This window comes from Salvelinus alpinus, chromosome 6, assembly GCF_045679555.1.
Source record: "Salvelinus alpinus chromosome 6, SLU_Salpinus.1, whole genome shotgun sequence".
Lineage (NCBI taxonomy): Eukaryota > Metazoa > Chordata > Actinopteri > Salmoniformes > Salmonidae > Salvelinus > Salvelinus alpinus.
In genome coordinates, this window is record NC_092091.1 from 17,544,572 (window position 1) to 17,571,611 (window position 27,040).

At 46.9% G+C, this 27,040-nt stretch overlaps 1 protein-coding gene across 1 annotated transcript in view; it reads left to right on the forward strand.

Moving 5' to 3' along the window:
* The window catches only part of LOC139578271 (fibulin-1-like), a 47,241-nt gene extending 23,995 nt beyond the window's left edge, over window positions 1-23,246 (forward strand). Inside the window, exon 17 of the mRNA XM_071405666.1 lies at window positions 21,815-23,246. Within this exon, the coding sequence (XP_071261767.1) occupies window positions 21,815-21,954 (140 nt within the window). The 3' untranslated portion in view covers window positions 21,955-23,246. The remainder of the gene's footprint in view (window positions 1-21,814) is intronic.
* The last annotated feature ends 3,794 nt before the right edge of the window (window positions 23,247-27,040 follow it).

Genomic DNA, 27,040 nt, shown 5'->3' on the forward strand with positions numbered 1-27,040 from the left:
TACACACACACACACTGACGCACAGTCTCACCCATACACACACACACACTGACACACAGTCTCACCCATACACACACACACACTGACGCACAGTCTCACCCATACACACACACACACTGACGCACAGTCTCACCCATACACACACACACACACACTGATGCACAGTCTCACCCATACACACACACACACTGACGCACAGTCTCACCCATACACACACACACACTGACACACAGTCTCACCCATACACACACACACACTGACGCACAGTCTCACCCATACACACACACACACTGACGCACAGTCTCACCCATACACTGACGCACAGTCTCACCCATACACACACACACACTGACGCACAGTCTCACCCATACACACACACACACTGACACACAGTCTCACCCATACACACACACACACTGACGCACAGTCCCACCCATACACACACACACACACACTGACACACAGTCTCACCCATACACACACACACACTGACACACAGTCTCACCCATACACACACACACACTGACGCACAGTCTCACCCATACACACACACACACTGACGCACAGTCTCACCCATACACACACACACACTGACGCACAGTCTCACCCATACACACACACACACTGACGCACAGTCTCACCCATACACACACACACACTGACACACAGTCCCACCCATACACACACACACACACACTGACGCACAGTCCCACCCATACACACACACACACACACTGACACAGTCTCACCCATACACACACACACACCGACACACAGTCTCACCCATACACACACACACACTGACGCACAGTCTCACCCATACACACACACACACTGATGCACAGTCTCACCCATACACACACACACACTGACACACAGTCTCACCCATACACACACACACACTGACACACAGTCTCACCCATACACACACACTGATGCACAGTCTCACCCATACACACACTGACACACAGTCTCACCCATACACACACACACACACTGACACACAATCTCACCCATACACACACACACACACACACTGACACACAGTCTCACCCATACACACACACACACTGACGCACAGTCTCACCCATACACACACACACACTGACACACAGTCTCACCCATACACACACACACACACTGATGCACAGTCTCACCCATACACACACACACACTGACGCACAGTCTCACCCATACACACACACACACTGACACACAGTCTCACCCATACACACACACACACTGACGCACAGTCTCACCCATACACACACACACACTGACGCACAGTCTCACCCATACACACACACACACTGACGCACAGTCTCACCCATACACACACACACACACTGACGCACTGACGCACAGTCTCACCCATACACACACACACACTGACGCACAGTCTCACCCATACACACACACACACTGACACACAGTCCCACCCATACACACACACACACACACTGACGCACAGTCCCACCCATACACACACACACACACACACACTGACACACAGTCTCACCCATACACACACACACACTGATGCACAGTCTCACCCATACACACACACACACTGACACACAGTCTCACCCATACACACACACTGATGCACAGTCTCACCCATACACACACACACGCTGACGCACAGTCTCACCCATACACACACACACACTGACACACAATCTCACCCATACACACACACACTGACACACAGTCTCACCCATACACACACACACACTGACGCACAGTCTCACCCATACACACTGACACACAGTCTCACCCATACACACACTGACACACAGTCTCACCCATACACACACACACTGATGCACAGTCTCACCCATACACACACTGACGCACAGTCTCACCCATACACACACTGACACACAGTCTCACCCATACACACACACACACTGACGCACAGTCTCACCCATACACACACACACACTGACGCACAGTCTCACCCATACACACACACACTGTAACGATACTCTAAATCTTCCTCCTCCTCAGACGAGGAGAGGAGAGAGGGATCTGAAGACCAATGTGCAGCGAGGTACGATGACATAACTGATATTTATTAAACAAGACGAAGACGAAACGAAATACACTTGATAAACTACAAAATAACAAACACGACGTAGACAGACCTGAACATGGACTTACATATAACGTGAAGAACGCACGAACAGGTACACGACTACAAACAAACGCTACAGTCCCGTGTGGCACGAACATACATACAGACACAGGAGACAACCACCCACAAACAAACAGTGAGAACAACCTACCTTAATATGACTCTCAATCAGAGGAAACGTCAAACACCTGCCTCTGATTGAGAGCCATACCAGGCAACCCAAAACCAACATAGAAACAGAAAACATAGACTGCCCACCCAAAACTCACGCCCTGACCAATAAACACATACAAAACAAGAGAAAACAGGTCAGGAACGTGACATAACCCCCCCCTTAAGGTGCGAACGCCGGGCGCACCAGCACAAAGTCTAGGGGAGGGTCTGGGTGGGCATCTGACCACGGTGGTGGCTCAGGCTCCGGACGCTGTCCCCACACCACCATAGTCACTCCCCGCTTCTGTATCCCCCTCCCAATGACCACCCTCCAACTAAACCCACCTAAATGAAGGGGCAGCACCGGGATAAGGGGCAGCACCGGGATAAGGGGCAGCACCGGGATAAGGGGCAGCACCGGGATAAGGGACGGCAGGTCCTGGCTGAGGGACTCTGGCAGGTCCTGGCTGAGGGACTCTGGCAGGTCCTGGCTGAGGGACTCTGGCAGGTCCTGGCTGAGGGACTCTGGCAGGTCCTGGCTGAGGGACTCTGGCAGGTCCTGGCTGAGGGACTCTGGCAGGTCCTGGCTGGACGGCTCTGGCAGGTCCTGACTGGACGGCTCTGGCAGGTCCTGACTGGACGGCTCTGGCAGGTCCTGACTGGACGGCTCTGGCAGGTCCTGACTGGACGGCTCTGGCAGGTCCTGACTGGACGGCTCTGGCTGGTCCTGACTGGACGGCTCTGGCTGGTCCTGGCTGGACGGCTCTGAAGGCTGATCCGGTCTGGCGGAAGGCTCTGGCTGATCCGGTCTGGCGGAAGGCTCTGGCTGATCCGGTCTGGCGGAAGGCTCTGGCTGATCCGGTCTGGCGGAAGGCTCTGGCTGATCCGGTCTGGCGGAAGGCTCTGGCTGATCCGGTCTGGCGGAAGGCTCTGGCTGATCCGGTCTGGCGGAAGGCTCTGGCTGATCCGGTCTGGCGGAAGGCTCTAGCGGCTCCTGTCTGGCGGACGGCTCTGTAGGCTCTTGGCAGACGGGCGGCTTTGCAGGCTCATGGCAGACGGGCAGCTTTGCAGGCTCATGACAGACGGGCAGCTTTGCAGGCTCATGACAGACGGGCAGTTCAGGCGCCGTTGGGCAGACGGACAGTTCAGACGCCATAAGGCAGACGGGCAGTTCAGGCGCCGCTGGGCAGACGGGCAGTTCAGGCGCCGCTGGGCAGACGGGCAGTTCAGGCGCCGCTGGGCAGACGGGCAGTTCAGGCGCCGCTGGGCAGACGGGCAGTTCAGACGGCGTAGAGCAGACGGGCAGTTCAGACGGCGTAGGGCAGACGGGCACACCTGTAGGGAGGAGACGGAGAGACAGCCTGGTGCGTGGGGCTGCCACAGGACCCACCAGGCTGGAGAGACCTACAGGAGGCTTGATGTTAAGAGGCACCTGAAGGACCGGGCTGTGGGGGAGTACTGGAGCTCTGGTGCGCAGCCTTGGCACCACTCCCCCAGGCTGGAATACTACACCAGCCCGTACCCTCCAGAGTGCAGGCACAGGTTGAACCGGGCTGTGGATGAGCACTGGAGATCTAGTGCCTACTACGCGCACTTCTCTCTTAGGCTCCACTACCACATTTGCCCGGTACGAGCGGAGCGTAGGCATAGGACGCACTGCACCCTCCCAGCGCTCCGGAGACACAGCACGCAGAGCCGGCGCAGGATACCCTGGACCGAAACTGCGTACCGGAGACCAGACGCGCAACAATACGCCCCGGCTGGATGCCCACACTCACATGACACTTTCGGGGGGCTGCTCTATAGCGCACCGGGCTATGGGCACGCACTGGCGACACCCTGCGCTTAACCGCATAACACGGTGCCTGACCAGTGACGCGTTGCTTATAATAGGCACGAGGAGTGCGCTCAGGTCTGCTACCTGGCTTAGCCACACTCCTCTCTAGCCCCCCCCCCAAAAAAATAATTCTGGGGTTGCTTCTCGTACCTGTCCCGCTGCCGTGCTGCCTCCTCATATCGCCGCCGCTCAGCTTTCGCTTCCTCCAGCTCAGCTTTGGGGCGGCGATACTCCCCAGCCTGTGCCCAGGGTCCTTCTCCGTTCAAGATCTCCTCCCATGTCCATGAATCCTGGGATCTCTGCGGTTGCTGTCGCTGCCCTTTTCCCCGCTGCTTGGTTCTGGTAATTTGGTGGGTGGTTCTGTAACGGCTGTCAATGTCGTTCTCCTCCTCAGACGAGGAGGAGCATGGATCGGACCAAGATGCGGAGTAGGAGGTATTCATGATTTTAATGGCAAACCAACAAACACTACAAATAAACAAAACAACAAACGTGACTAACCTGCAACAGTCCTGTGTGGCCCAAACGCTAACACAGGAAACAAACACCCACAAAACACCAGTGAAACCCTGGCTGCCTTAGTATGACTCTCAATCAGAGACAAACGATACACACCTGTCTCTAATTGAGAATCATACCAGGCCGAACACAAAACCCAACATAGAAATAGAAAACATAGACTGCCCACCCAACACTCACGTCCTGACCTGTTTTCTCTTGTTTTGTATGTCTTTATTGGTCAGGGCGTGAGTGTTGGGTGGGCAGTCTATGTTTTCTATTTCTATGTTGGGTTTTGTGTTCGGCCTGGTATGATTCTCAATTAGAGACAGGTGTGTATCGTTTGTCTCTGATTGAGAGTCATACTAAGGCAGCCAGGGTTTCACTGGTGTTTTGTGGGTGTTTGTTTCCTGTGTTAGCGTTTGGGCCACACAGGACTGTTGCAGGTTAGTCACGTTTGTTGTTTTGTTAATTTGTAGTGTTTGTTGGTTTGCCATTAAAATCATGAATACCTCCTACTCCGCATCTTGGTCCGATCCATGCTCCTCCTCGTCTGAGGAGGAGAACGACATTGACAGCCGTTACACACACACTGACACACAGTCTCACCCATACACACACACACACACTGATGCACAGTCTCACCCATACACACACACACACTGACGCACAGTCTCACCCATACACACACACACACTGACACACAGTCTCACCCATACACACACACACACTGGCTATACAACGAGCCACACACTGCGAGAGAGCCGCACCACTCTTCCCTAGTCATCTATCAGTGTCACGCGAGAGGTTTTCCCAGCTCTGTCACGTCTGGGTGACAGCCTTGACAGCCAGCCGCATCTGTGCAAACACAACAGCCCCTCAACGCTTGGGGAAAACATGATCACAACCAATCATACACTCACAGAATCCAATGTCCTGGAGCCCAGTGACTAGCCTAGCACCACGTACAGCCAGGACCACACAGCAGATGTCTTACAGCCCTCCAGGTAGAGCTGAAGTAGATCCAGCTTGGTGGTATGTCATCACTAAGACAACATCTCTGGCACATCAGATGATGCATATTCGGAAAGACAAACAGTGAGGGAAAAGGTATGCATTACTCAGACTCTCTTGCACTGTCATCCATGCACTTCTGATTAGGGCAGACTGTTTGATGATGACGTCTGTTTGAAGGGACATGATGATAATAGGATGATTAATTCTGGCAGCCAGCCAGAACTGCAGAGCTACTCCCTTTAAAAACAACAGTTCTGTGGTCTACAGCACGAGGAGCAGGTGGTCCGGAATCAGGGGCTTTCCTGTGATGCAGCATGCGGTGGTGGTGGTGGTGGTGTGTGTGTGTGTGGCGTGCTACAGATTGGTGGTGGTCTCTCCATTTGTCTTCCATGGTGTTGGTGGTTCCCCCTGTTTGACTTCGTCTGCCCAGCCACGCTTTCACAGTGGGATTAATATTGTCTTAACAACACTCCCAGTGAACGCATAGTGTGGATGGACTGAGCTCACGTCATGCTCCTGTTAGCAGGCAGAGGTAGCTATGGTTTGAATGGGGCTGTGGGTGGGACTTGGGCTGAGGCTAATGTAGCATCGTGTGAAATATGTGGGAGAAGAATAAGGATAAGGATGGATGCTAGAAGAAGTAGCATCTTCTTCACAGAAGGGCAACACTTTTTCCTCTGGCCACCGTGAGAGTGGGGAAGTGAGCAAACCATCACAGGCAAGTTCCTAAACCTCATCCTTTGGTGAATCTGGTATGTTCCGTTAGTAAATCAAACCTTCCGTCAATGGGCCACTTACTGGACTGAAGACTGAGACGCCACACAAGATTCCAACCATTCTAGAACGCAGGTAGAAATATGCCTCTGCGGTTCTGAGTTATACACAGACAATATGAAAGGCCTATTTACGATGTCATTGGCACAGAGGTGACAGGCTCACTGTGTCCGTTAGCTCCATGAATGAAGGAGTGAGCTCACTGTCTGTGTCTGGTCAGTTACTTTATGTGCTGGGGGCGGTCAATGGAGCCGTTCACAGCAGCTGGTGGAATTTGGGCCTGGTGTGTCAGAGCAGGTGTTAAGGACACAGTGGGGCTTGACGCTCTAGTCTAGGTGTGCTTCCTAAATGGCACCCTATTAGTTACCTGGTCGAAAGACAAGTAATGCTTTATATAGGGAATAGGGTGACATTTCAGACGAACTCTAGCTTGTGGTTGAGTGTATTAGAATGAAGGGAGCTAAGGACAGAACTCTGCAGGTTATATAGTGTGATAAGCAGAGAAAGCCTCCTCGCGGCAGAGAGAGAGAGAGGGAGACAGAGAGAGAAAGAAAGAGAGAGTAAGAGAGGTTGTTTGTCTGTCAGGGGATGATCATGAATTATGACATGGAATCAGCAGACCCACCAGAGCGGGCCAAGCCCATGAGGAATCCCTGCCTGCCTGTCACTGAGGGGATTAGTACAGCTAATCAAAACAGTGTCTTCTCCACCCGACAACGCCACAGCATAGCAAAACACACAAGGCCTTCTCTTCCCGGGGTGGTCTACACTGATGTTTGATAGTGTTACATCACATGCACACACAGAATGTACAGTGCATTCGGAAAGTATTCAGACCCCTTGACTTTTTTCTACATTATGTTACGTTACAGCCTTATTCTAAAATGGATTAAATTGTTTTTTCCCCCTCATTAATCTAACTACAATACCCCATAACGTATTTTTAGACATTTTTGCACATTTATAAAAAATATCACATTTACATATTCAGACCCTTTACTCAGTACTTTGTTGAAGCACCTTTGGCAGCGATTACAGCCTCGAGTCTTCTTAGGTATGATGCTGCAAGCTTAGCTCACCTGTATTTGGGGAGTTCCTCCCATTATTCTCTGCAGATCCTCTCAAGCTCTGTCAGGTTGGATGGGGAGCATGGCTGCACAGCTATTTTCCGGTCTCTCCAGAGATCGGGTTCAAGTCTGGGCTCTGGCTGGGCCACTCAAGGACATTCAGAGACTTGTCCCGAAGCCACTCCTGTGTTGTCTTGACTGTGTGCTTAGGGTCGTTGTCCTGTTGGAAAGTGAACCTTCGCCCCAGTCTGAGGTCCAGAGCGCTCTGGAGCAGGTTTTCATCAAGGATCTCTCTGTACTTCGCTCCTTTCATCTTTCTCTCGATCCTGACAAGTCTCCCAGTCCCTGCCGCTGAAATACATCCCCACAGCATGATGCTGCCACCACCATGCTTCACCATAGTGATGATGCCAGGTTTCCTCCAGATGTGATGCTTGGCATTCAGGCCAAAGAGTTCAATCTTGGTTTTATCAGACCAGAGAATCTTCTTTCTCAAGGTCTGAGAGTCCTTTAGGTGACTTGTGGCAAACTCCAAGTGGGCTGTCATGTGCCTTTTACTGAGGAGAGGCTTCCGCCTGGCCACTACCATAAAGGCCTGATTGGTGGAGTGCTGCAGAGATGATTGTCCTTCTGGAAGGTTTTCCCATCTTTACAGAGGAACTCTGGAGCTCTGTCAGAGTGACCATCAAGTTCTTGGTCAACTCCCTGAGCAAGGTCCTTCTCCCCTGATTGCTCAGGTTTGGCCGGGCGTCCAGCTCTAGGACGAGTCTTGGTGGTTCCAAACTTCTTCCATTTAAGAATGATGGAGGCCACTGTGTTCTTGGGGACCTTCAATGCTGCAGACATTTTTTGGTACCCTTCCCCAGATCTGTGCCTCGACACAATCCTGTCTCGGAGCTCTACGGACAATTCGTTCGACCTCATAGCTTGGATTTTGCTCTGACATGCACTGTCAACTGTGGGACCTTATATAGATAGGTGTGTGCCTTTACAAATCATGTCCAATCAATTGAATTTACCAGAGGTGGACTTCAATCAAGTTGTAGAAACATCTCAAGGATGATCAATGCAAACAGGATGTCTCATAGAAAAGGGTCTGAATACTTATGTAAATAAGGTATTTCTGTTTTTTATTTTTAATAAGTTTGTAAACATTTCTAAAAACTTGTTTTCGTGTGTAGATTGTGTGTAGATTGATGAGGAAGAAAACGTATTTAATACATTTTAGAATAAGGCTGTAACGTAACAAAATGTGGAAAAAGTCAAGGGGTCTGAATACTTTCCGAATATACTGCATGTATATTTGCACTCCTCTGAAAACACCTGCACGTGCACTGTGTGCCTACACCCCCCCACACACACACTTACTGTACACACACATTGACACACCATGGATTCTTGCTGTAAGTGTATTCAAATAATTTGCCAGACATAGCTAGCTATGTACTTTTCTTCCTCCCCTTTACTTTCCACTTGATTTGTATTGACTTGTTCATCATCCCTCCCTAGTATCTCCACAGCCACGCTGCTACATATTTCAGTTTTATTTTGAATATTTATATTTGACTAATTTATTATCACTTTATCTACACTGTACGTCTTTTTGACCAATACAGATAAAAGGTATCAGGAGATACTGGCATAACGTATCTGTTTATCAAAAATGGATCCAAAAAACGTTCACTAGGATATACGCGTGTTGAGGAATCTGTTTCCAAGTCTACCAAATCCAGCACCATCTTTGACATTGGATGTTTTAATGCCGTGTTTTGAGATGTAGATTGAGTGCTATCGTCTACTCTGTCCGGTGGTTAGGTTACTGTATAAGGTCACTTTTATTACGATGTGAAGGTCACGATGAAGATAATGCTACATGGGCAATTTGTCACGCCCTGGCCTTAGTTATCTTTGTTTTCTTTATTATTTTGGTTAGGTCAGGGTGTGACATGGGGGATTTATGTGTTTTGACTTGTCTAGGGGTTTTGTATGTTTATGGGGTGTTTTCTAGTCTAGGTGTTTGTATGTCTATGGTTGCCTAGATTGGTTCTCAATTAGAGGCAGCTGTTTATCATTGTCTCTGAATGGGAACCATATTTAGGCAGCCATATTCTTTAGGGATTTCGTGGGTTATTGTCTATGTGTAAGTTGCCTGTGTCTGCACTTATTGTTTATATAGCGTTACGTTCGTTTGTTATTTTGATAGTGTGTTTAGTGTTCTTCGTTAAGGTAAATAAATAAGAAGAATGTATTTATATCACGCTGCGCCTTGGTCCTCCTCTCTTCCACATTACGACGAACGTGACACAATTCCACGGAAACGGAGTGAATAATAATAACAATAATAATGTACAAAAACACATTTACTTGAAGAACAGTGCAGATTGGTTTGGTAAAGTTTGGTAACAGAATGACAGTTTGTGCTGTTTGTTCTGTCATTCTGTTACCGAACTTTGCATCTGTCTCAGCATCATTCTGTTACCTTGAAATTTTCCCATATGCTACTATATCATCAATGTTACTCATTCATCAAACAACCACTGAAAATAGAAAGTCCAAGAAATTTTCCTTCCAGCTAGCAACTTTTTCAATGATGTCACAACAGTGGAGAAGGACTACATGTGTCCAGCACGGTCCCACGGTTCATTTGGGAGAGATCTGTAACTATGACTCAGTCATCGCTAATTGACCTTGAAATACCAAACCACACAAGCTGGCTTTTCAGACCGGGGGTGTGCAGCGCTCACGTCCCCTTTGGAGTGGTCAAGGGACTGTTTAGACAGCCTGGCTGGACTGCCCAACCATCGGCCAGTTGTTTGTGATCAGGAGCTACACCAAACACACAAGAAAGGCCAGTCAGGCCCGTGCCCTATGGTCCGGTCCCCAAGGAGCCTGTATGCTAATCCTAGGCTTCCCTCAGAGCGGACTGGGCCTGGCCCTGGGAAAATCCGTGCTCTGCCTGGCCCATTTCCAATGGTTTTACAGCACTGATCATGCATCGCACCACGGCCAGCGTGTGATTATACAATACTGTGGCGAGGCCGACGCATACTTTTCACTTGTTTTCTGGTGTTAAACCCGTTCATTTAGGATTTTGTCATACACTTCCTCGCCGAGTTGTAGAAACCAGAAAACCCCGAAATGGTACTGTTTACATGTAACCCTTCAATATTGTAGCTCTCGTAGGCATAGAGGATGACAAATGCCTCCTGGCATTTGCTTCACTTTGTTTTGTGGCAGTGTCGTCTCGCGCTTCTACCATGCATTTAAGGTTCTTGTCTAATTACGGGCTATTTTATGGTGTGGTGGAATGTTCTGGGGAACAGGGGGTTTGTGCGGCTGTGTGTTTGATAGAGGTTGGAACATGGTGGGGTCACCTCTGCACCCTGCGGCAGATACACTACCTGAGCAACGGAACGACGCGATCCCGACTCCCAGGGATAGCGGAGCAGAGTGCTTTCAGACGTACTGTAAGCCTACCATCAGATCCTGGAATGAACTACATACACAAAGTAGAGGAGAGATGATATCAGTGAGCGATCTGTTTTTTTCATTTTTTGAACTTGTACAGGCTTGCACCTCAAGTAATGACGAAATGATTGCATCAAAGTGAAACCTGTTAGCTTTGTGGTCAGGCTTTCACCTCACCACAGCTCGTGACTGAGTGAAATGTTTGCAATGATTATGTGGCTGTGGTGGTTTGGTTTCACATCAGGTTCATAGCTAGTATGTTGAGCTCCAGTTGTCACTATAGATGCCTTGCCTTCATGGAGGATACATTACTTTGTGTGCTGTGGATGTGAAACATGCTGATGGACAGAGCCCTTATGAGGCTCCTCTTCAGGTGTCAAATCTGAACTGCTCTGATTGCGCAATTAAAACATGGGATGATTGAGAGGAACAACGAAAATCATCAGCTCAGAGAGCTGCTGCACCTCACTGATCAATGACTACAAGTAAGCTGCTGACAGTAGAACTGAGCACAGTACCTGAGAAAGGACTGAGCAGCCCAGCATCAGCTTCGAAACACCATCTTGTCACGTTTTTGCAAAAATTAAAACATCACAATATACAGTATGATGTTTTTGTCAATATATTGCATTCAATGGGAAGAGATGAGTCCCACAGAGTTGACGTTTTTGTCAGTGCATTGCAATCAATGGGAAGAGATGAGTCCCACAGAGTTGACGTTTTTGTCAGTGCATTGCAATCAATGGGAAAAGATGAGTGTCACAGAGTTGACGTTTTTGTTAATGCATTGCATTCAATGTGAAAAGATGAGACAGGCAGGCAGGTAAACAGTTTCATCAAGTCAATCTAAAATATTGTGAACGATATCCTCTTTATAAGGCTCTTAGTTTCTACATTTTCAAGATCATTGTGTCCAATGGAGGTCGAAAATGCTTTTGGGACAATTGAATTCACATTTCATATGTCGGGTCATGACCATCCTCTAGTAACAAATATGTAATACTTAGCAATATGCAACCTTTTTAACCCTTCAGAAATGCCCCTTTCACCTCCATTTAAGTCCCTTCCTTTATTCATAGGAAGCGGAAATACAATGCAAGGCCCACAATGTACATTCTTTAACAATGCCCTGAATTTACTGTTCCACAGAGGGTTGAATCAAGTGTTTTTGTGTAACTGCAGGGAGAAAATGAAGGACCATGTTGAGAATGAATTAAGCTACTTCCCATAGCCACAGGAAGCTGAACCTAAACAGAGGGCATCCCTATAAGGTCACAATGGGTTGTTCGGAAGGACAGTTGGCTAGCACAATCGCAGTCTTTGGAGGGTTCATGGTTATGTAAGGGTTGTAGGTAAAACTTTCTATGGAAGAAGGCCTTGTTCTCTGTGAAGTTTTCACTGTGAAGGGTTAATTTCACATGGTCACGTGTAGGCTTGCGTTCATCGTGTGCGTCTGCTGAACGATCCCATACATTGTGTTTCTAGCCTCAACTGTTCTTCCGATGTCACATGATGGCGCCGGCGGGGAGGGCTGCCGTCTTATCCGCTCTTAACCAAACATGCTATTTTGTCTGTTTTTTCGTGTTGTTCGTAACTTGTTTTGTACATAATGTTGCTGCTACCGTCTCTTATGACCGAAAAGAGCTTCTGGACATCAGAACTGCGATAAGTCGGGTGGGATGGATATAATACAGACACCCGACCAGGCCCAGATCCCAGTGATTCGCTGGAAAAGGTTTAGTGGAAAGAGATCAGGATGTCTTGTGAGGATCAGGCAACGAGTGGCTAATCTGCCCTTGCCTTCCGTCCTGCTAGCTAATATTCAATCGCTGGAAAATAAATGGGAGGAACTGAAAGCACGTATATCCTACCAACGGGACATCAACAACTGTAATATGTTTTACAGAGTCGTGGATGAACGACGACATTAAGAACATACAGCTGGCGGGTTATACACTCTATCAGCAGGACAGAACAGCAGCCTCTGGTAAGACACGGGGCGGGGGCCTGTGCATATTTGTAAACAATAGCTGGTGCACGATATCTAAGAAAGCCTCAAGGTTTTGCTGCCTGAAGTAGAGTATCTCATGATATGCTGTCGACCACACTATCTATCTAGAGAGTTTTCATCTGTATTTTTTTGTAGCTGTCTACATACCACCACAGACTGAGGCTGGCACTACAACTGTACCCAATGAGCCACTAGAGGTGGCGCTCCTAGCGGTCGGGGACTTTAAAGCAGGGAAACTTAAATCAGTTTTACCTAATTTCTATCAGCACGTTAAATGTGCAACCAGAGGGACGCGTACAAAGCTCTCCCTCACCATCCATTTGGCAAATATGACCATAACTATATCCTCCTGATTCCTGCTTACAAGCAAAAATTAAAGCAGGAAGTACCAGTGACTCGGTCTGTAAAAAAGTGGTCAGATGAAGCAGATGCTAAACTACATGACTGTTTTGCTAGCACAGACTGGAATATGTTCCGGGATTCTTCCGATGGCATTGAGGAGTACACCAGTCACTGACTTTATGAAAAAGTGCATCGAGGACGTCGTCCCCACAGTGACTGTACGTACATACCCCAACCAGAAGCCATGGATTACAGGCCACATTCCCACTGAGGCACGGGTTAAGCTGCCGCTTTCAAGGAGCTGGACTCTAACCCGGAAGCTTATAAGCAATCCCGCTATGCCCTCCGACGAACCATCAAACAGGCAAAGCGTCATTACAGGACTAATATCCAATTGTACTACACTGGCTCCGATGCTCGTCGGATGTGGCAGGGCTTGCAAACTATTACAGACTACAAAGGGAAGCACAGCCGAGAGCTGCCCAGTGACACGAGCTTACCAGACAAGCTAAATAACTGCTATGCTCGCTTCGAGGCAAGTAACACTGAAACATGCATGAGAGCATCAGCTGTTCCAGACGTCTGTGTGATCACGCTCTCCGTAGCCGATGTGAGTAAGCCCTTTAAACAGGTCAACATTCACAAGGCCGCTGGACCAGACGGATTACCAGGACGTGTGCTCCGAGCATGCGCTGACCAACTGGCAAGTGTCTTCACTGACATTTTCAACCTCTCCCTGTCTGAGTCTGCAATACCAACATGTTTCAAGCAGACCACCATAGTCCCTGTGCCCAAGAACACTAAGGTAACCTGCCTAAATGTCTACCGACCCATAGCACTCACGTCTGTAGCCATGAAATGCTTTGAAAGGCTGGTCATGGCTCACAACACCATTATCCCAGAAACCATAGACCCATTCCAATTTGCATACCACACCAACAGATCCACAGATTATACAATCTCTATTGCACTCCACACTGCCTTTCCCACCTGGACAAAAGGAACGCTTATATTGGAATGCTATTCATTGACTACAGCTCAGCGTTCAACACCATAGTGCCCTCAAAGCTCATCACTAAGCTAAGAACCCTGGGACTAAACACCTCCCTCTGCAACTGGATCCTGGACTTCCTGACGGGCCGCCCCCAGGTGGTAAGGGTAGGTAACACCCCATCTGCCACGCTGATCCTCAACACGGAGACCCCTCAGGGAAGCGTGCTAAGTCCCCTCCTGTACTCCCTGTTCACTCATGACTGCATAGCCGGGGACGACTCCAACACCATCATTAAGTTTGCCGATGACACAACAGGGGTAGGCCTGATCACCGACAACGATGAGGGATGAGGTCAGAGACCTGACTGTGTGGTGCAAGGACAACAACCTCTCCCTCAACGTGATCAAGACAAAGGGGATGATTGTAGACTACAGGAAAAGGAGGACCGAGCACACACCCATTCTCATCGATTGGGCTGTAGTGGAACAGGTTGAGAGCTTCAAGTTCCTTGGCGTCCACATCACCAACAAACTAACATGGTCCAAGCACACCAAGACAGTCGTGAAGAGGGCACGACAAAACCTATTCCCCCAAAGGAGACTGAAAAGATTTGGCATGGGTCCTCAGATCCTCAAAAGGTTTTAAAGCTGCACCATCGAGAGCATCCTGACGGGTTGCATCACTGCCTGGTATGGCAACTGCTCGGCCTCTGACCGCAAGGCACTACAGAGGGTAATGCGTACTGCCTAGTACATCACCGGGGCCAAGCTTCCTGGCATTCAGAACCTCTATACCAGGCAGTGTCAGAGGAAGGCCCTAAAAATGGTCAAAGACTCCAGCCACCCTAGTCATAGACTGTTCTCTCTGCTTCCGCAGGGAAAGCGGTACCCGAGCGTCAAGTCTAGGTCCAAGAGGTTTCTAAACAGCTTCTACCTCCAAGCCATAAGACTACTTAACAGCTTCTCAAATGGCTACGCAGACTATTTGCATTAACAGTACCCCCGTGACAGTACCCCCACGACGCGCTGCAGCGCAACGGCACCGGCCTCGAGGACGATCACAGGAACGCAGTGCGGGTCGATCAGGACCCGATGCAGCTGCCGAAGTTGCGTCGTCATTGGACGGGCTATATGCTGCTGCCAAAGTTGCGGCGGCATCGCACAGACCAGTAGCAGTGGCGTCGGACGGCACAGTTGTGGCATCGTGCAATATACATTTTGGCCACTAGATGGCAGCAGCGTTTGTGCAGAATTTTAGACTGATCCAATTGCATTTCTGTTCAAAATTTTGTATCAAGACTGCCCAAATATGCCTCATTTGTTTATTAATAACTTTTTATGTTACAAATTGTGCACTCTCCTCAAACAATAGCATGGTATTGTTTCACTGTAATAGCTACTGTAAATTGGACAGTGCAGTTAGATTAACAAGAATTTAAGCTTTCTGCCAATATCAGATATGTCTATGTCCTGGGAAATGTTCTTGTTAATTATAACCTCATGCTAATCGCATTAGACTACGTTAGCTCAACCGTCCCGTGGAAGGAACACCGATCCCGAAGTTTTTAAGAACAAATTCTTATTTACAATGACGGCCTAGGAACAGTGGGCTAACTGCCTTGTTCCTGGTAAGAACCTGCAGATTTTTACCTTGTCAGCTAGGGGATTCGATCTAGCAACCTTTCGGTTACTGGCCCAACGCTCTAACCACTAGTCTACCTGCCACCCCGATGAAGAAAATATCAAATTTGATGACCATTTTATGCAGAAATCCAGGTAATTCCGAAGGGTTCACATTATTTTTCTTGCCACTGTACAGTTGAAGTCGGAGGTTTACATACACTTAGGTTGGTGTCATTAAAACTAGTTTTTCAATCACTCCACAAATGTCTTGTTAAAAAACTATAGTTTTGGCAAGTCGGTTAGGACATCTACTTTGTGCATGACAAGTAATTTTTACAACAATTGTTTACAGACAGATTATTTCACTTTCATCATTCACTGTATCACAATTCCAGTGGCTCAGACGTTTACAAAGGCTAAGTTGACTGTGACTTTGAACAGCTTGGAAAATTCCAGAAAATGATGTCATGGCTTTAGAAGCTTCTGTTAGGCTAATTGACATAATTTGAGTCAATTGAAGGTGTACCTGTGGATGTATTTCAAGGCCTACCTTCAAACTCTTTGCTTGACATCATGCCTCTTTGCTTGACATCATGGGAAAATCAAAAGAAATCAGCCAAAATCTCAGAAAAAAATGGTAGACCTCCACAAGTCTGGTTCATCCTGGTTAGCAATTTCCAAATGCCTGAAGGTACCACATTCATCTGTACAAACAATAGTACGCAAGTATAAACACCATGGGACCACGCAGCCGTCATACCGCTCAGGAAGGAGACACGTTCTGTCTCCTAGAGATTCATGTACTTTGGTGCGAAAAGTGCAAATGAATCCCAGAACAACAACAAAGGACCTTGTGAAGATGCTGGAGGAAACACGTACAAAAGTATCTATATCCACAGTTAATCGAGTCCTATATCGACATAACCTGAAAGGCCGCTCAGCAAGGAAGAAGCCACTGCTCCAAAACAGCCATAAAAAGCCAGACTACGGTTTGCAACTTCACATTGGGACAAAGATCGTACTTTTTGGAGAAATGTCCTCCGGTCTGATGAAACAAAAATAGAACTGTTTGGCCATAATGACCATCGTTATGTTTGAAGGAAAAAGTGGGTGGCTTGCAAGCCGAAGAACACCATCCCAACCATGAAGCACGGGGGTGGCAGCATCATGTTGTGGGGGTGCTTTGCTGCAGGAGGGACTGCTGCTCTTCACAAAATAGATGGTATCATGAGGACGGAAAATTATGTGGATATATTGAAGCAACATCTCAAGACATCAGTCAGGAAATTAAAGCTTGGTCGCAAATGGGTTTTCCAAATGGACAATGACCCCAAGTTGTGGCAAAATGGCTTAAGGACAACAAAGTCAAGGTATTGGGGTGGCCATCACAAAGCCCTGACCTCAATCCTATAGAAAATTGTGGGCAGAACTGAAAAAGCGTGTGCGAGCAAGGAGGCCTACAAACCTGACTCAGTTACACCAGCTCTGTCAGGAGGAATGGGCCAAAATTCCCCCAACTTATTGTGGGAAGCTTGTGGGAAGCTTGTGGAGGGCTACGTTTGACCCAAGTTAAATAATTTAAAGGCAATGCTACCAAATAGTAATTGAGTGTATGTAAACTTCTGACCCACTGGGAATGTGATGAAGGAAACAAAAGCTGAAATAAATCATTCTCTCTGCTATTATTCTGACATTTCACATTCTTGAAATAAAGTAGTAATCCTAACTGACCTAAGACAGCGATTTTAACGAGGATTAAATGTCAGGAATTGTGGAAAACTGAGTTTAACTGTATTTGGCTAAGGTGTATGTAAACTTCCGACTTCAACTGTATATCTTTATTTAATGGAAATTAAAAAATTATGTAACATTTTTGCTTGTTTGTCCCTCTGATTTGAATTGAAACGTTGTCCTCGTGAGACTTTGTTTGCGGCAGTGGCGAACTTGGCCCCAGCTGACCCCTGTAATGGAAAACATCTAGAGCCTCGATTGGATTCGGGTCACATTTATGATCTGAAACCATCGCTCCATTCCCAATAAAACAGGGCTATTGGGAAATCCAGGCCGTATTGTGGTGCTCCATACTGTATTTATAATGATATGTTTCATTTTGTTCGCCTCGCTCATCTTCATTGGGTCTTCTGTGAACTGATTGACTTCGAAGTTACATGAACGAAATTGAACTTTATGAACTCTGTTCCTTCACAGGCATCTCACGCAGTGCATGTATTGCATTGGTAGTATATCTTGTTGTATGTCAACTACTCACATCCAGTGGACCACAACTCCCAAACTCAGTCAACTTTATGTCTGAATGATCTCTCTGTATTGAGTGAATATATGGCGCCATATTACCGATCAGCATGGCACCTTCATTCGCTAGTGATGATAATATTATTTTCATACGCAAAGCCCCAATCTGTTTTTCCATGTCCTTTATTTTTCTGAACATTACTGTCAATGAGTTCATGTAGAGGTTTCTCCTCTCTGATGGTGCTGACGGTTAGGAAACAATAAAAACCTCGTCCCCCTCCCCTCAGCCCCTCAGCCCTGTGTCACTATGCAACAGAGTCCCAAAACACCAAAACAAGGGGGCAAACCTAGTAAAAAGGGTCCTATTCCACACTCTTCAGACGTTTATCTCTTGGAATCTTCTGGAATCTTCTGTGTGGCCGCAGGGATCCAGACTGACTGGGAGACGGGTGAGGGAAGAAGGGATGAGAGGGGAGGCTCAGTGAGACTGACTCTGGTTGAGCTCCTCTAACTGAATCCTAAAGATGGATCCCTGAAAGAATGCCTGCCTGCCTCCATGGCTGTATTGCGTGACTGAGACTGCTCCGCTCCCCATCATCCAACACATGGGACTAATTTACCCTCGCGGGCCACAAAGATGGTGCCACAAACATCAGGCAGGCCCCCTCAGGAAGAGAAGGGAAGAGGAGACAGGGAGAAGGGAAGAGAGGATAAGAAAAATAATGGGAGAGAGGATCTTGACTCTAGCATCACACCATGTCAGTGTCCATCCCAGAGGACATTTTGCAGAAACCAGCTCACACTTGATCATCATAGTTTTCCCTGTGGTGAACATTACAAAATGTCTCTCACTGGTTTATGACAACTGTGGTACAAAGGTATTCCATGGATCACATTGAATGATGCCGTGACATCTTGTTGATTTCATTTAAGATGATTCATTGTGCTGTAGTTTTGATGGACTTTATAGCATTCAATATATTTTAGTACTTTGAGACCAATACCTACTTCCTTTAATAGCTGTCTCCCTGTGTGTGAGAAACAGAAAAAAGAGAACAGGAGAGAGAAAGACAACAGTGAAAACAGTGAAAGGACAGTGCAGTGATTGTGCTGCCTGGCTGCACGCTGGACGATGGCTGTTCAAACAAGACTGAGCTGAAATGTCACCAGCCCTCCACAGAGAAAAGGGCCCGCTGACAGCCTGGATAAACAGTGTCGTTCTTTCACCCTGTAATCGCATGTTCACTTAAAAAGAGCCTCCAACAAATTCCATGTGCATTCGGTCATTCTTGGGTCTCAGTCAGCAGCGGTCGTGGTGTTTTCCCCACGTTGTTACAGTGACAGGAGAGTCTCTCGCTCTCTCTCTTGTCCTCCAGGGAAGGGTGGAAGGAGGAAGGTGGGGACGGGTGGATGGATGGAGGGAGAGAGAGAAGGATGAAGGAGAGAATTAAAAGCCAGATTCACATGAAGAGGTTTGACATTCCTCTCATCATATGAGGTTTGTTGGTTTATTTGGATCCCGATTAGCTTTTGCAGAAGAAGCAGCTATTCTTTCTGGAGTCCACAATAAACACATGTCAAGTAACAAAAAACACTGATATACAAACAACTTAACAAATAATGTGTGTGTTAGAGTGTCTCTGTGCATCCCCTCACAGTCCTTGCCAGTCCATGAAATGTTGTTAACTCTTTTTTTAAAGGTAATTTTGCTGTTTTACTTGAGTAATTAGAGATGTAAGGGAGTTCCATGCCATCATGACTCTGTATAATACTGTGCTTTGCCATGAATTCGTTTTGGACTTGAGGACTGTCTTGTGGGGTATGTATGGGTGTCTGAGCTGAATGTTATTTAATTATGCAGACAATCTGGAATTTTTGTCACAGTAATACTTATCATAAAAACTAGAAGAGAAGCAGTTCATCTCTCTTCAACACTAAACCAGGGAAGACTGGCATACATGTTGATGATGTTGTTCTGTATGTGCAGTTAAGGGCAAGGCGTGCTGCTCTGTATTGAACCAGCTGCAGATTTGCTAGGTCTTTCTTTGCTGCACTTGACCATATTACCGGACAATAATCAAGATGGAAGACCAGAGCCTGAACAACTAGTACAGTTAATTTTGTGTCAAAAACACAGAGCATATTTTTATAACAGACATACCTCTCCCCATCTTCACAACAACTTTGTCAATATGATTTGACCATGATAATTGACCATGCAATGTTATGCCTAGGAGTATAGCTTCCTCAAATTGCTCAATGGTCACGCCCTTTATGTACAACTCCAGTTGAGGTTTAGGTCTTAGAGAATGTTTTGAACCAAATACAATGCTTTTAGTTTTAGATGTATTTATGACCAGTTTATTTTTAATCTCCCATTCTGATACTGACTGTAACTCCTTATTTCACTGAGCTCACTGGCTTTGGGTGTTGAAATGTAAAGTGTGGAATCATCCTCATACATAGTCATTCTAGCTTTTATGTTAGACCAGTGGCAAATCATGTGTGAAAACAGAGAAGAGTAATGGCCTAAGGCACCTGCCCTGAAGGACACCGCACTGTACATATCTGATGTTAGTGAAGCTTCCATTGAAGAACGTTTTCTGGGTTCTATTGGATAAATAACTCTCCAACCATGTGATGGCAGGTGATGTAAAGCAATAGCAAGTGAGTTTCTTCAGTAACAATTAATTTATGATTAATAACATCAAAGGCTGCACATGAAGGGATGGAAATCAAACAAAATATTTGTCAAACTACCCCAACAGATTTTTTCAAACATCCCATGTCACAGATGTTGGACCTGAATGTCACCTGTGGTTGTAGAAATCATGGTATACGAGAAATGTTTCCTACCCCCTGTAAAAGGTTTCCTACTCCATGTAAAAGGTTTCCTACCCCCTGTAAAATGTTTCCTACCCCCTGTAAAAGGTTTCCTACTCCATGTAAAAGGTTTCCTACCCCTGTAAAAGGTTTCCTACCCCCTGTAAAAGGTTTCCTACCCCCTTGTAAAAGGTTTTTCCTACCCCCTGTAAAAGGTTTCCTACCCCATTGTAAAAGGTTTCCTACCCCCTTGTAAAAGGTTTCCTACCCCCTTGTAAAAGGTTTCCTACCCCCTGTAAAAGGTTTCCTACCCCCTTGTAAAAAGTTTCCTACCCCCTTGTAAAAAGTTTCCTACCCCCTGTAAAATGTTTCCTACCCCTTGTAAAAGGTTTCCTACCCCCTTGTAAAAAGTTTCCTACCCCCCGTAAAATGTTTCCTACCCCTGTAAAAGGTTTCCTACTCCCTGTAAAATGTTTACTACCCCCTGTAAAATGTTTCCTACCCCTGTAAAAGGTTTCCTACCCCCTTGTAAAATGTTTCCTACCCCTGTAAAATGTTTCCTACCCTTTGTAAAAGGTTTCCTACCCCCTGTAAAATGTTTCCTACCCTTTGTAAAAGGTTTCCTACCCCCTGTAAAAGGTTTCCTACCCCCTGTAAAATGTTTCCTACCCCTTGTAAAAGGTTTCCTACCCCCTGTAAAGACGACTGCTAGCTAAATAAAATAGTTTGATTATTCTAATTTGATGGTGAGCCATTTATATCCTCCTTCAATACCTTTGGTACCCTTCTCTCTCTGACTATCCCTCTGTCTCCCTTAGGTGTGGTCCGACAAGTGAAGCCTCTGATTGGCCCGCTGAACATGGTATTGAAGCTGGCTATGAACTACGTCACCTCTGGGGTGGTGTCTCATCGGAACATCGTCAGCGTCCACATCTTCGTCTCCGAGTTCTGGTTCTGAGTACAGGACACACACCAACACCACCTCACATAGCCATACTGTTCTACCACAGTACTACCAACACCACCACACATAGCCATACAGTTCTACTACAGTACTACCAACACCACCACACATAGCCATACAGTTCTACTACAGTACTACCAACACCACCACACATAGCCACACAGTTCTACTACACTACTACCAACACCACCACACATAGCCACACAGTTCTACTACAGTACTACCAACACCACCACACATAGCCATACAGTTCTACTACAGTACTACCAACACCCCCACACATAGCCACACAGTTCTACTACAGTACTACCAACACCACCACACATAGCCATACAGTTCTACTACAGTACTACCAACACCACCACACATAGCCATACAGTTCTACTACAGTACTACCAACACCACCACACATAGCCATACAGTTCTACCACAGTACTACCAACACCACCACACATAGCCATACAGTTCTACCACAGTACTACCAACACCACCACACATAGCCATACAGTTCTACTACAGTACTACCAACACCACCACACATAGCCATACAGTTCTACTACAGTACTACCAACACCACCACACATAGCCACACAGTTCTACCACAGTACTACCAACACCACCACACATAGCCACACAGTTCTACCACAGTACTACCAACACCACCACCACACATAGCCATAAAGTATTACCACTTACACACTACTACCACACAGTACTACCACAGTCCTATAACTTTACCCTCCTAGCATGAAGAGAAAGGAGATTGCGTAGTGCATGGAGGAGAAAAGGAAGATTATTTAGGTGTATAACTAAAAGGATATGAATACCATTGGAGGATCCAATAAAGGGATATCCTGATACAACCAACACACATTTTAATAACTTTAGTTAACTTTCGTTCCTTTTCGATGAAGATAAACAGACCACTAGCTGCTTAGTTGCTTTTGTTATTGTATGAAACTAAAGCACTTCCCAGTAAGTTTACCTGTAATATAAGTTGATGTAACAAGCCAAGCCATGAGTGGATGCATGCATCTGGCCTACGGAACTTGACATGAAGACTCATAAACTGTATCATATAATGTAAGCATGTTGTCATGCCCAAGACTATAGAATGTGATTATGAATTGAAAGTGCATGCGTAGACATGGAGATGTGAAACACCATTGGAGCATTCAACAGTTGAATGTAACACTAACATGAGTAATGATGTGTATTACATTTCATTTTCTTACTGTATACATCGCGAAAGGTGTTTCGGTACTAAATAAATCATCTTGTTTTTATTTGTGAAGCATTTTATTTGTGTGTTGGTAAGTGAAAGCTTCAAATTGGTTGATGAATTTAACTTGTGTACGTTTGGAGGGAAAGTGGGACAGAATTCATTATGGGTACATTGGTTGAGAGTGTTGAAAAAGGGGGAGTCGGTGGAGAGAGGAGGGGTACATAGGAACAAGGGACCACATCCCCAATTACGTTTGTCACTGAACCAGAAGGGGTCTCTACTCTATTCCCTCTAAGGCAGGCTAATGGACATGAGACAGAGCAGTGGAACAGAGCAGATGTCAGTAATTGTCTAACGATGAGGCTGTAATCATCAGTGTGGCTGAGGCCCAGGCAGAGCCTCCAAATGCTTCAAAGACAATGGAGGAAGATGGGACATCCATCAGGATCCCAGCCCATCTACAGGATCCCAGCCCGTCTACAGGATCCCAGCATGTCTACATGATCCCAGCCCGTCTACAGGATCCAAGTCCGTCTACAGGATCCCAGTCCATCTACAGGATCTCAGTCCGTCTATAGGATCCCAGCCCATCTACAGGATCCCAGCCCGTCTACAGGATCTCTGTCCGTCTACAGGATCCAAGCACGTCTACATGATCCCAGCCCGTCTACAGGATCCGAGCTCGTCTACAGGATCCCAGCCCGTCTACAGGATCTCAGTACGTCTACAGGATCCCAGCCCATCTACAAGATCCCAGCCCGTCTACAGGATCTCAGTCCGTCTACAGGATCCCAGCATGTCTACATGATCCCAGCACGTCTACAGGATCCCAGCCGTCTACAGGATCCCAGCCCATCTACAGGATCTCAGCCCATCTACAGGATCTAAGTCCGTCTACAGGATCCCAGCCTGTCTACAGGATCCCAGCCCATCTACAGGATCCCAGCCTCTCTACAAGATCTCAGTCCGTTTACAGGATCCCAGCCCGTCTACATGATCCCAGCCCGTCTACAGGATCCCAGCCCGTCTACAGGATCCCAGCCCGTCTACATGATCCCAGCCCATCTACAGGATCCCAGCCCGTCTACAGGATCCCAGCCCGTCTACAGGATCCCAGCCCGTCTACAGGATCCCAGCCCGTCTACAGGATCCCATCCCATCTACAGGATCCCAGTCCGTCTACAGAATCCCAGCCCGTCTGCAGAATCCCAGCCCGTCTACAGGATCCCAGCCCGTCTACAGGAATTCCAGCCCATCTACAGGATCTCAATCCGTCTACAGGATCCCAGCATGTCTACATGATCCCAGCCCGTCTACATGATCTCAGCCCGTCTACAGGATTCCAGCCCGTCTACAGGATCCCAGCCCGTCTACAGGATCCCAGCCCATCTACAGGATCTCAGTCCGTCTACAGGATCCCAGCCCGTCTACAGGATCTCAGTCCGTCTACAGGATCCCAGCCTGTTTACATGATCTCAGCCTGTCTACAGGATCCCAGCCCGTCTACTGGATCCCAGCCCGTCTACTGGATCCCAGCACATCTACAGGATAAAAGCCTGTCTACAGGATCACAGCCCATCTATAGGATAAAAGCCTGTCTACAGGATCACAGCCCATCTACAGGATAAAAGCCTGTCTACTGGATCACAGCCCATCTACAGGATAAAAGCCTATCTACTGGATCACAGCCCATCTACAGGATAAAAGCCTGTCTACTGGATCACAGCCCATCTACAGGATAAAAGCCTGTCTAATGGATCACAGCCCATCTACAGGATAAAAGCCTGTCTACACTGACAGCTCTAAAGGTACTGAGGAGGAAGGGGAGATACAGTATATATACAAAAATATGTGGGCACAACTTCAAGTTAGTGGACTTGACTATTTCAGCCAAACCCGTTGCTGACAGGTGTATAAAATCGAGCACACAGCCATGCAATCTACAAGGACAAACACTGGCAATAGAATGGCCTTACTGAAGTGCTCAGTGACTTTCAATGTGGCACCGTCATAGGATGCCACCTTTCCAACAAGTCAGTTAGAGCTGCCCCGGTCAACTGGAAGTGCTGTTATTGTGGGAACGTGGGAACTGTTTCACCATGACAATGCCAACGTGCACAAACCAAGGTCCATACAGAAAGGTATGAACCATGTAGCACTACATGACCAAAGTATGTGGACACCTGCTACATTTCATTACAAAATCATGGGCATTAATATGGAGTTGGTCCCCCTTTGCTGCTATAACAGCCTCCACTCTTCTGGGAAGGCTTTCCACTAGACGTTGGAATATTGCTGTAGGGACTTGCTTCCACTCAGCACAAGAGGGTTAGTGAGGTCCGGCACTGATGTTGGGCGATGAGTTCCAATTCATCCCAAAGGTGTTCGATTGGGTTGAGGTCAGGGCTCTGTGCAAGCCAGTCAAGTTCTTCCACACCGATCTCAACAAACCATTTCTGTATGGACCTCCCTTTGTGCACAGGGGCATTGTCATGCTGAAACAGGAAAGGTCTTTCCCTAAACTGTTTGGGCACTTACAGTATGCAAAACGTGATTTACAGAAAGTATAAGGAAACTATCCTAGTTGTTTAAACACGTTTAAAAAATGTGCACGCAGACTTCCTATTAAACACTTTAACGTGTTATTAACAATTATATATAAAAAATAATTGTGTGTGTGTGTGTTTTGCAGGATAGTAAACAGAAAATAATGAACAGAACAGCCCTGCGTCACCGGACGTGCTACCTTGTCCCGGACCTGCTGTTTTCGACTCTCTCTACCGCACCAGCTGTTTCGACCTCTGAATGCTCGGTTATGAAAAGCCAACTGACATTGACTCCTAAGATACTGACCTGTTGCACCCTCTACAAGCACTGTGATTATTATTTGACCCTACTGGTCATCTATGAACGTTTGAACATCTTGAAGAACAATCTGGCCTTAATGGCCATGTACTCGTATAATCTCCACCCGGCACAGACAGAAGAGGACTGACCACCCCTCAGAGCCTGGTTCCTCTCTAGGTTTCTTCCTAGGTTCCTCCCTTTCTAGGGAGTTTTTCCTAGCCACCGTGCTTTACATCTGCATTGCTTGCTGTTTGGAGTTTTAGGCTGGGTTTCTGTACAGCACTTTGTGATATGTGATTTGATTGATTGATTGATAATTGCATTAATCACACTGAACAAAAATATAAATGCAACATTAAACATTTTAAAAGATTTGACTGAGTTACAGTTCATATACAGAAATCAGTCAATGTAAATAAATCTATGGATTTCACAAGACTAGGAATACAGATGATGGATCAGAAAACCAGTTAGTGTCTGGTGTGAACATCATTTGCCTCATGCAGCGCGACACATCTCCTTCGCATAGAGTTGATCAGGCTATTGATTGCTATGGAAGAACTGTGACATTTTCAGCTTCCAGAAATTGTGTACAGATCCTTGCAACACGGGGCCGTGCATTACCATGCCGTAACATGTGGTGATGGTGGAGAATGAAAAGCATGACAATGGGCCTCAGGATCTCGTCAAGATATCTCTGTGCATTCAAATTGCCATTTATAAAATGCAATTGTGTTTGTTGTCTGTAGTTATGCCTGCCCATTCCATAACCCCACCGCCACCATGGGGCACTCTGTTTACAACGTTGACGTCAGCAAACCGCTTGCCCATACGACGCCATCCACGCTGTCTGCCATCTGCCCGGTACAGCTGAAACAAGGCTTCATCTGTGAAGAGCACACTTCTCCAGCATGCCAGTGGTCATAGAAAGTGAGCATTTGCACACTGAAGTCAGTTGTGACGCTGAACTGCAGTCAGGTCAAGATTCTGGTGAGGACGACAAGCAAA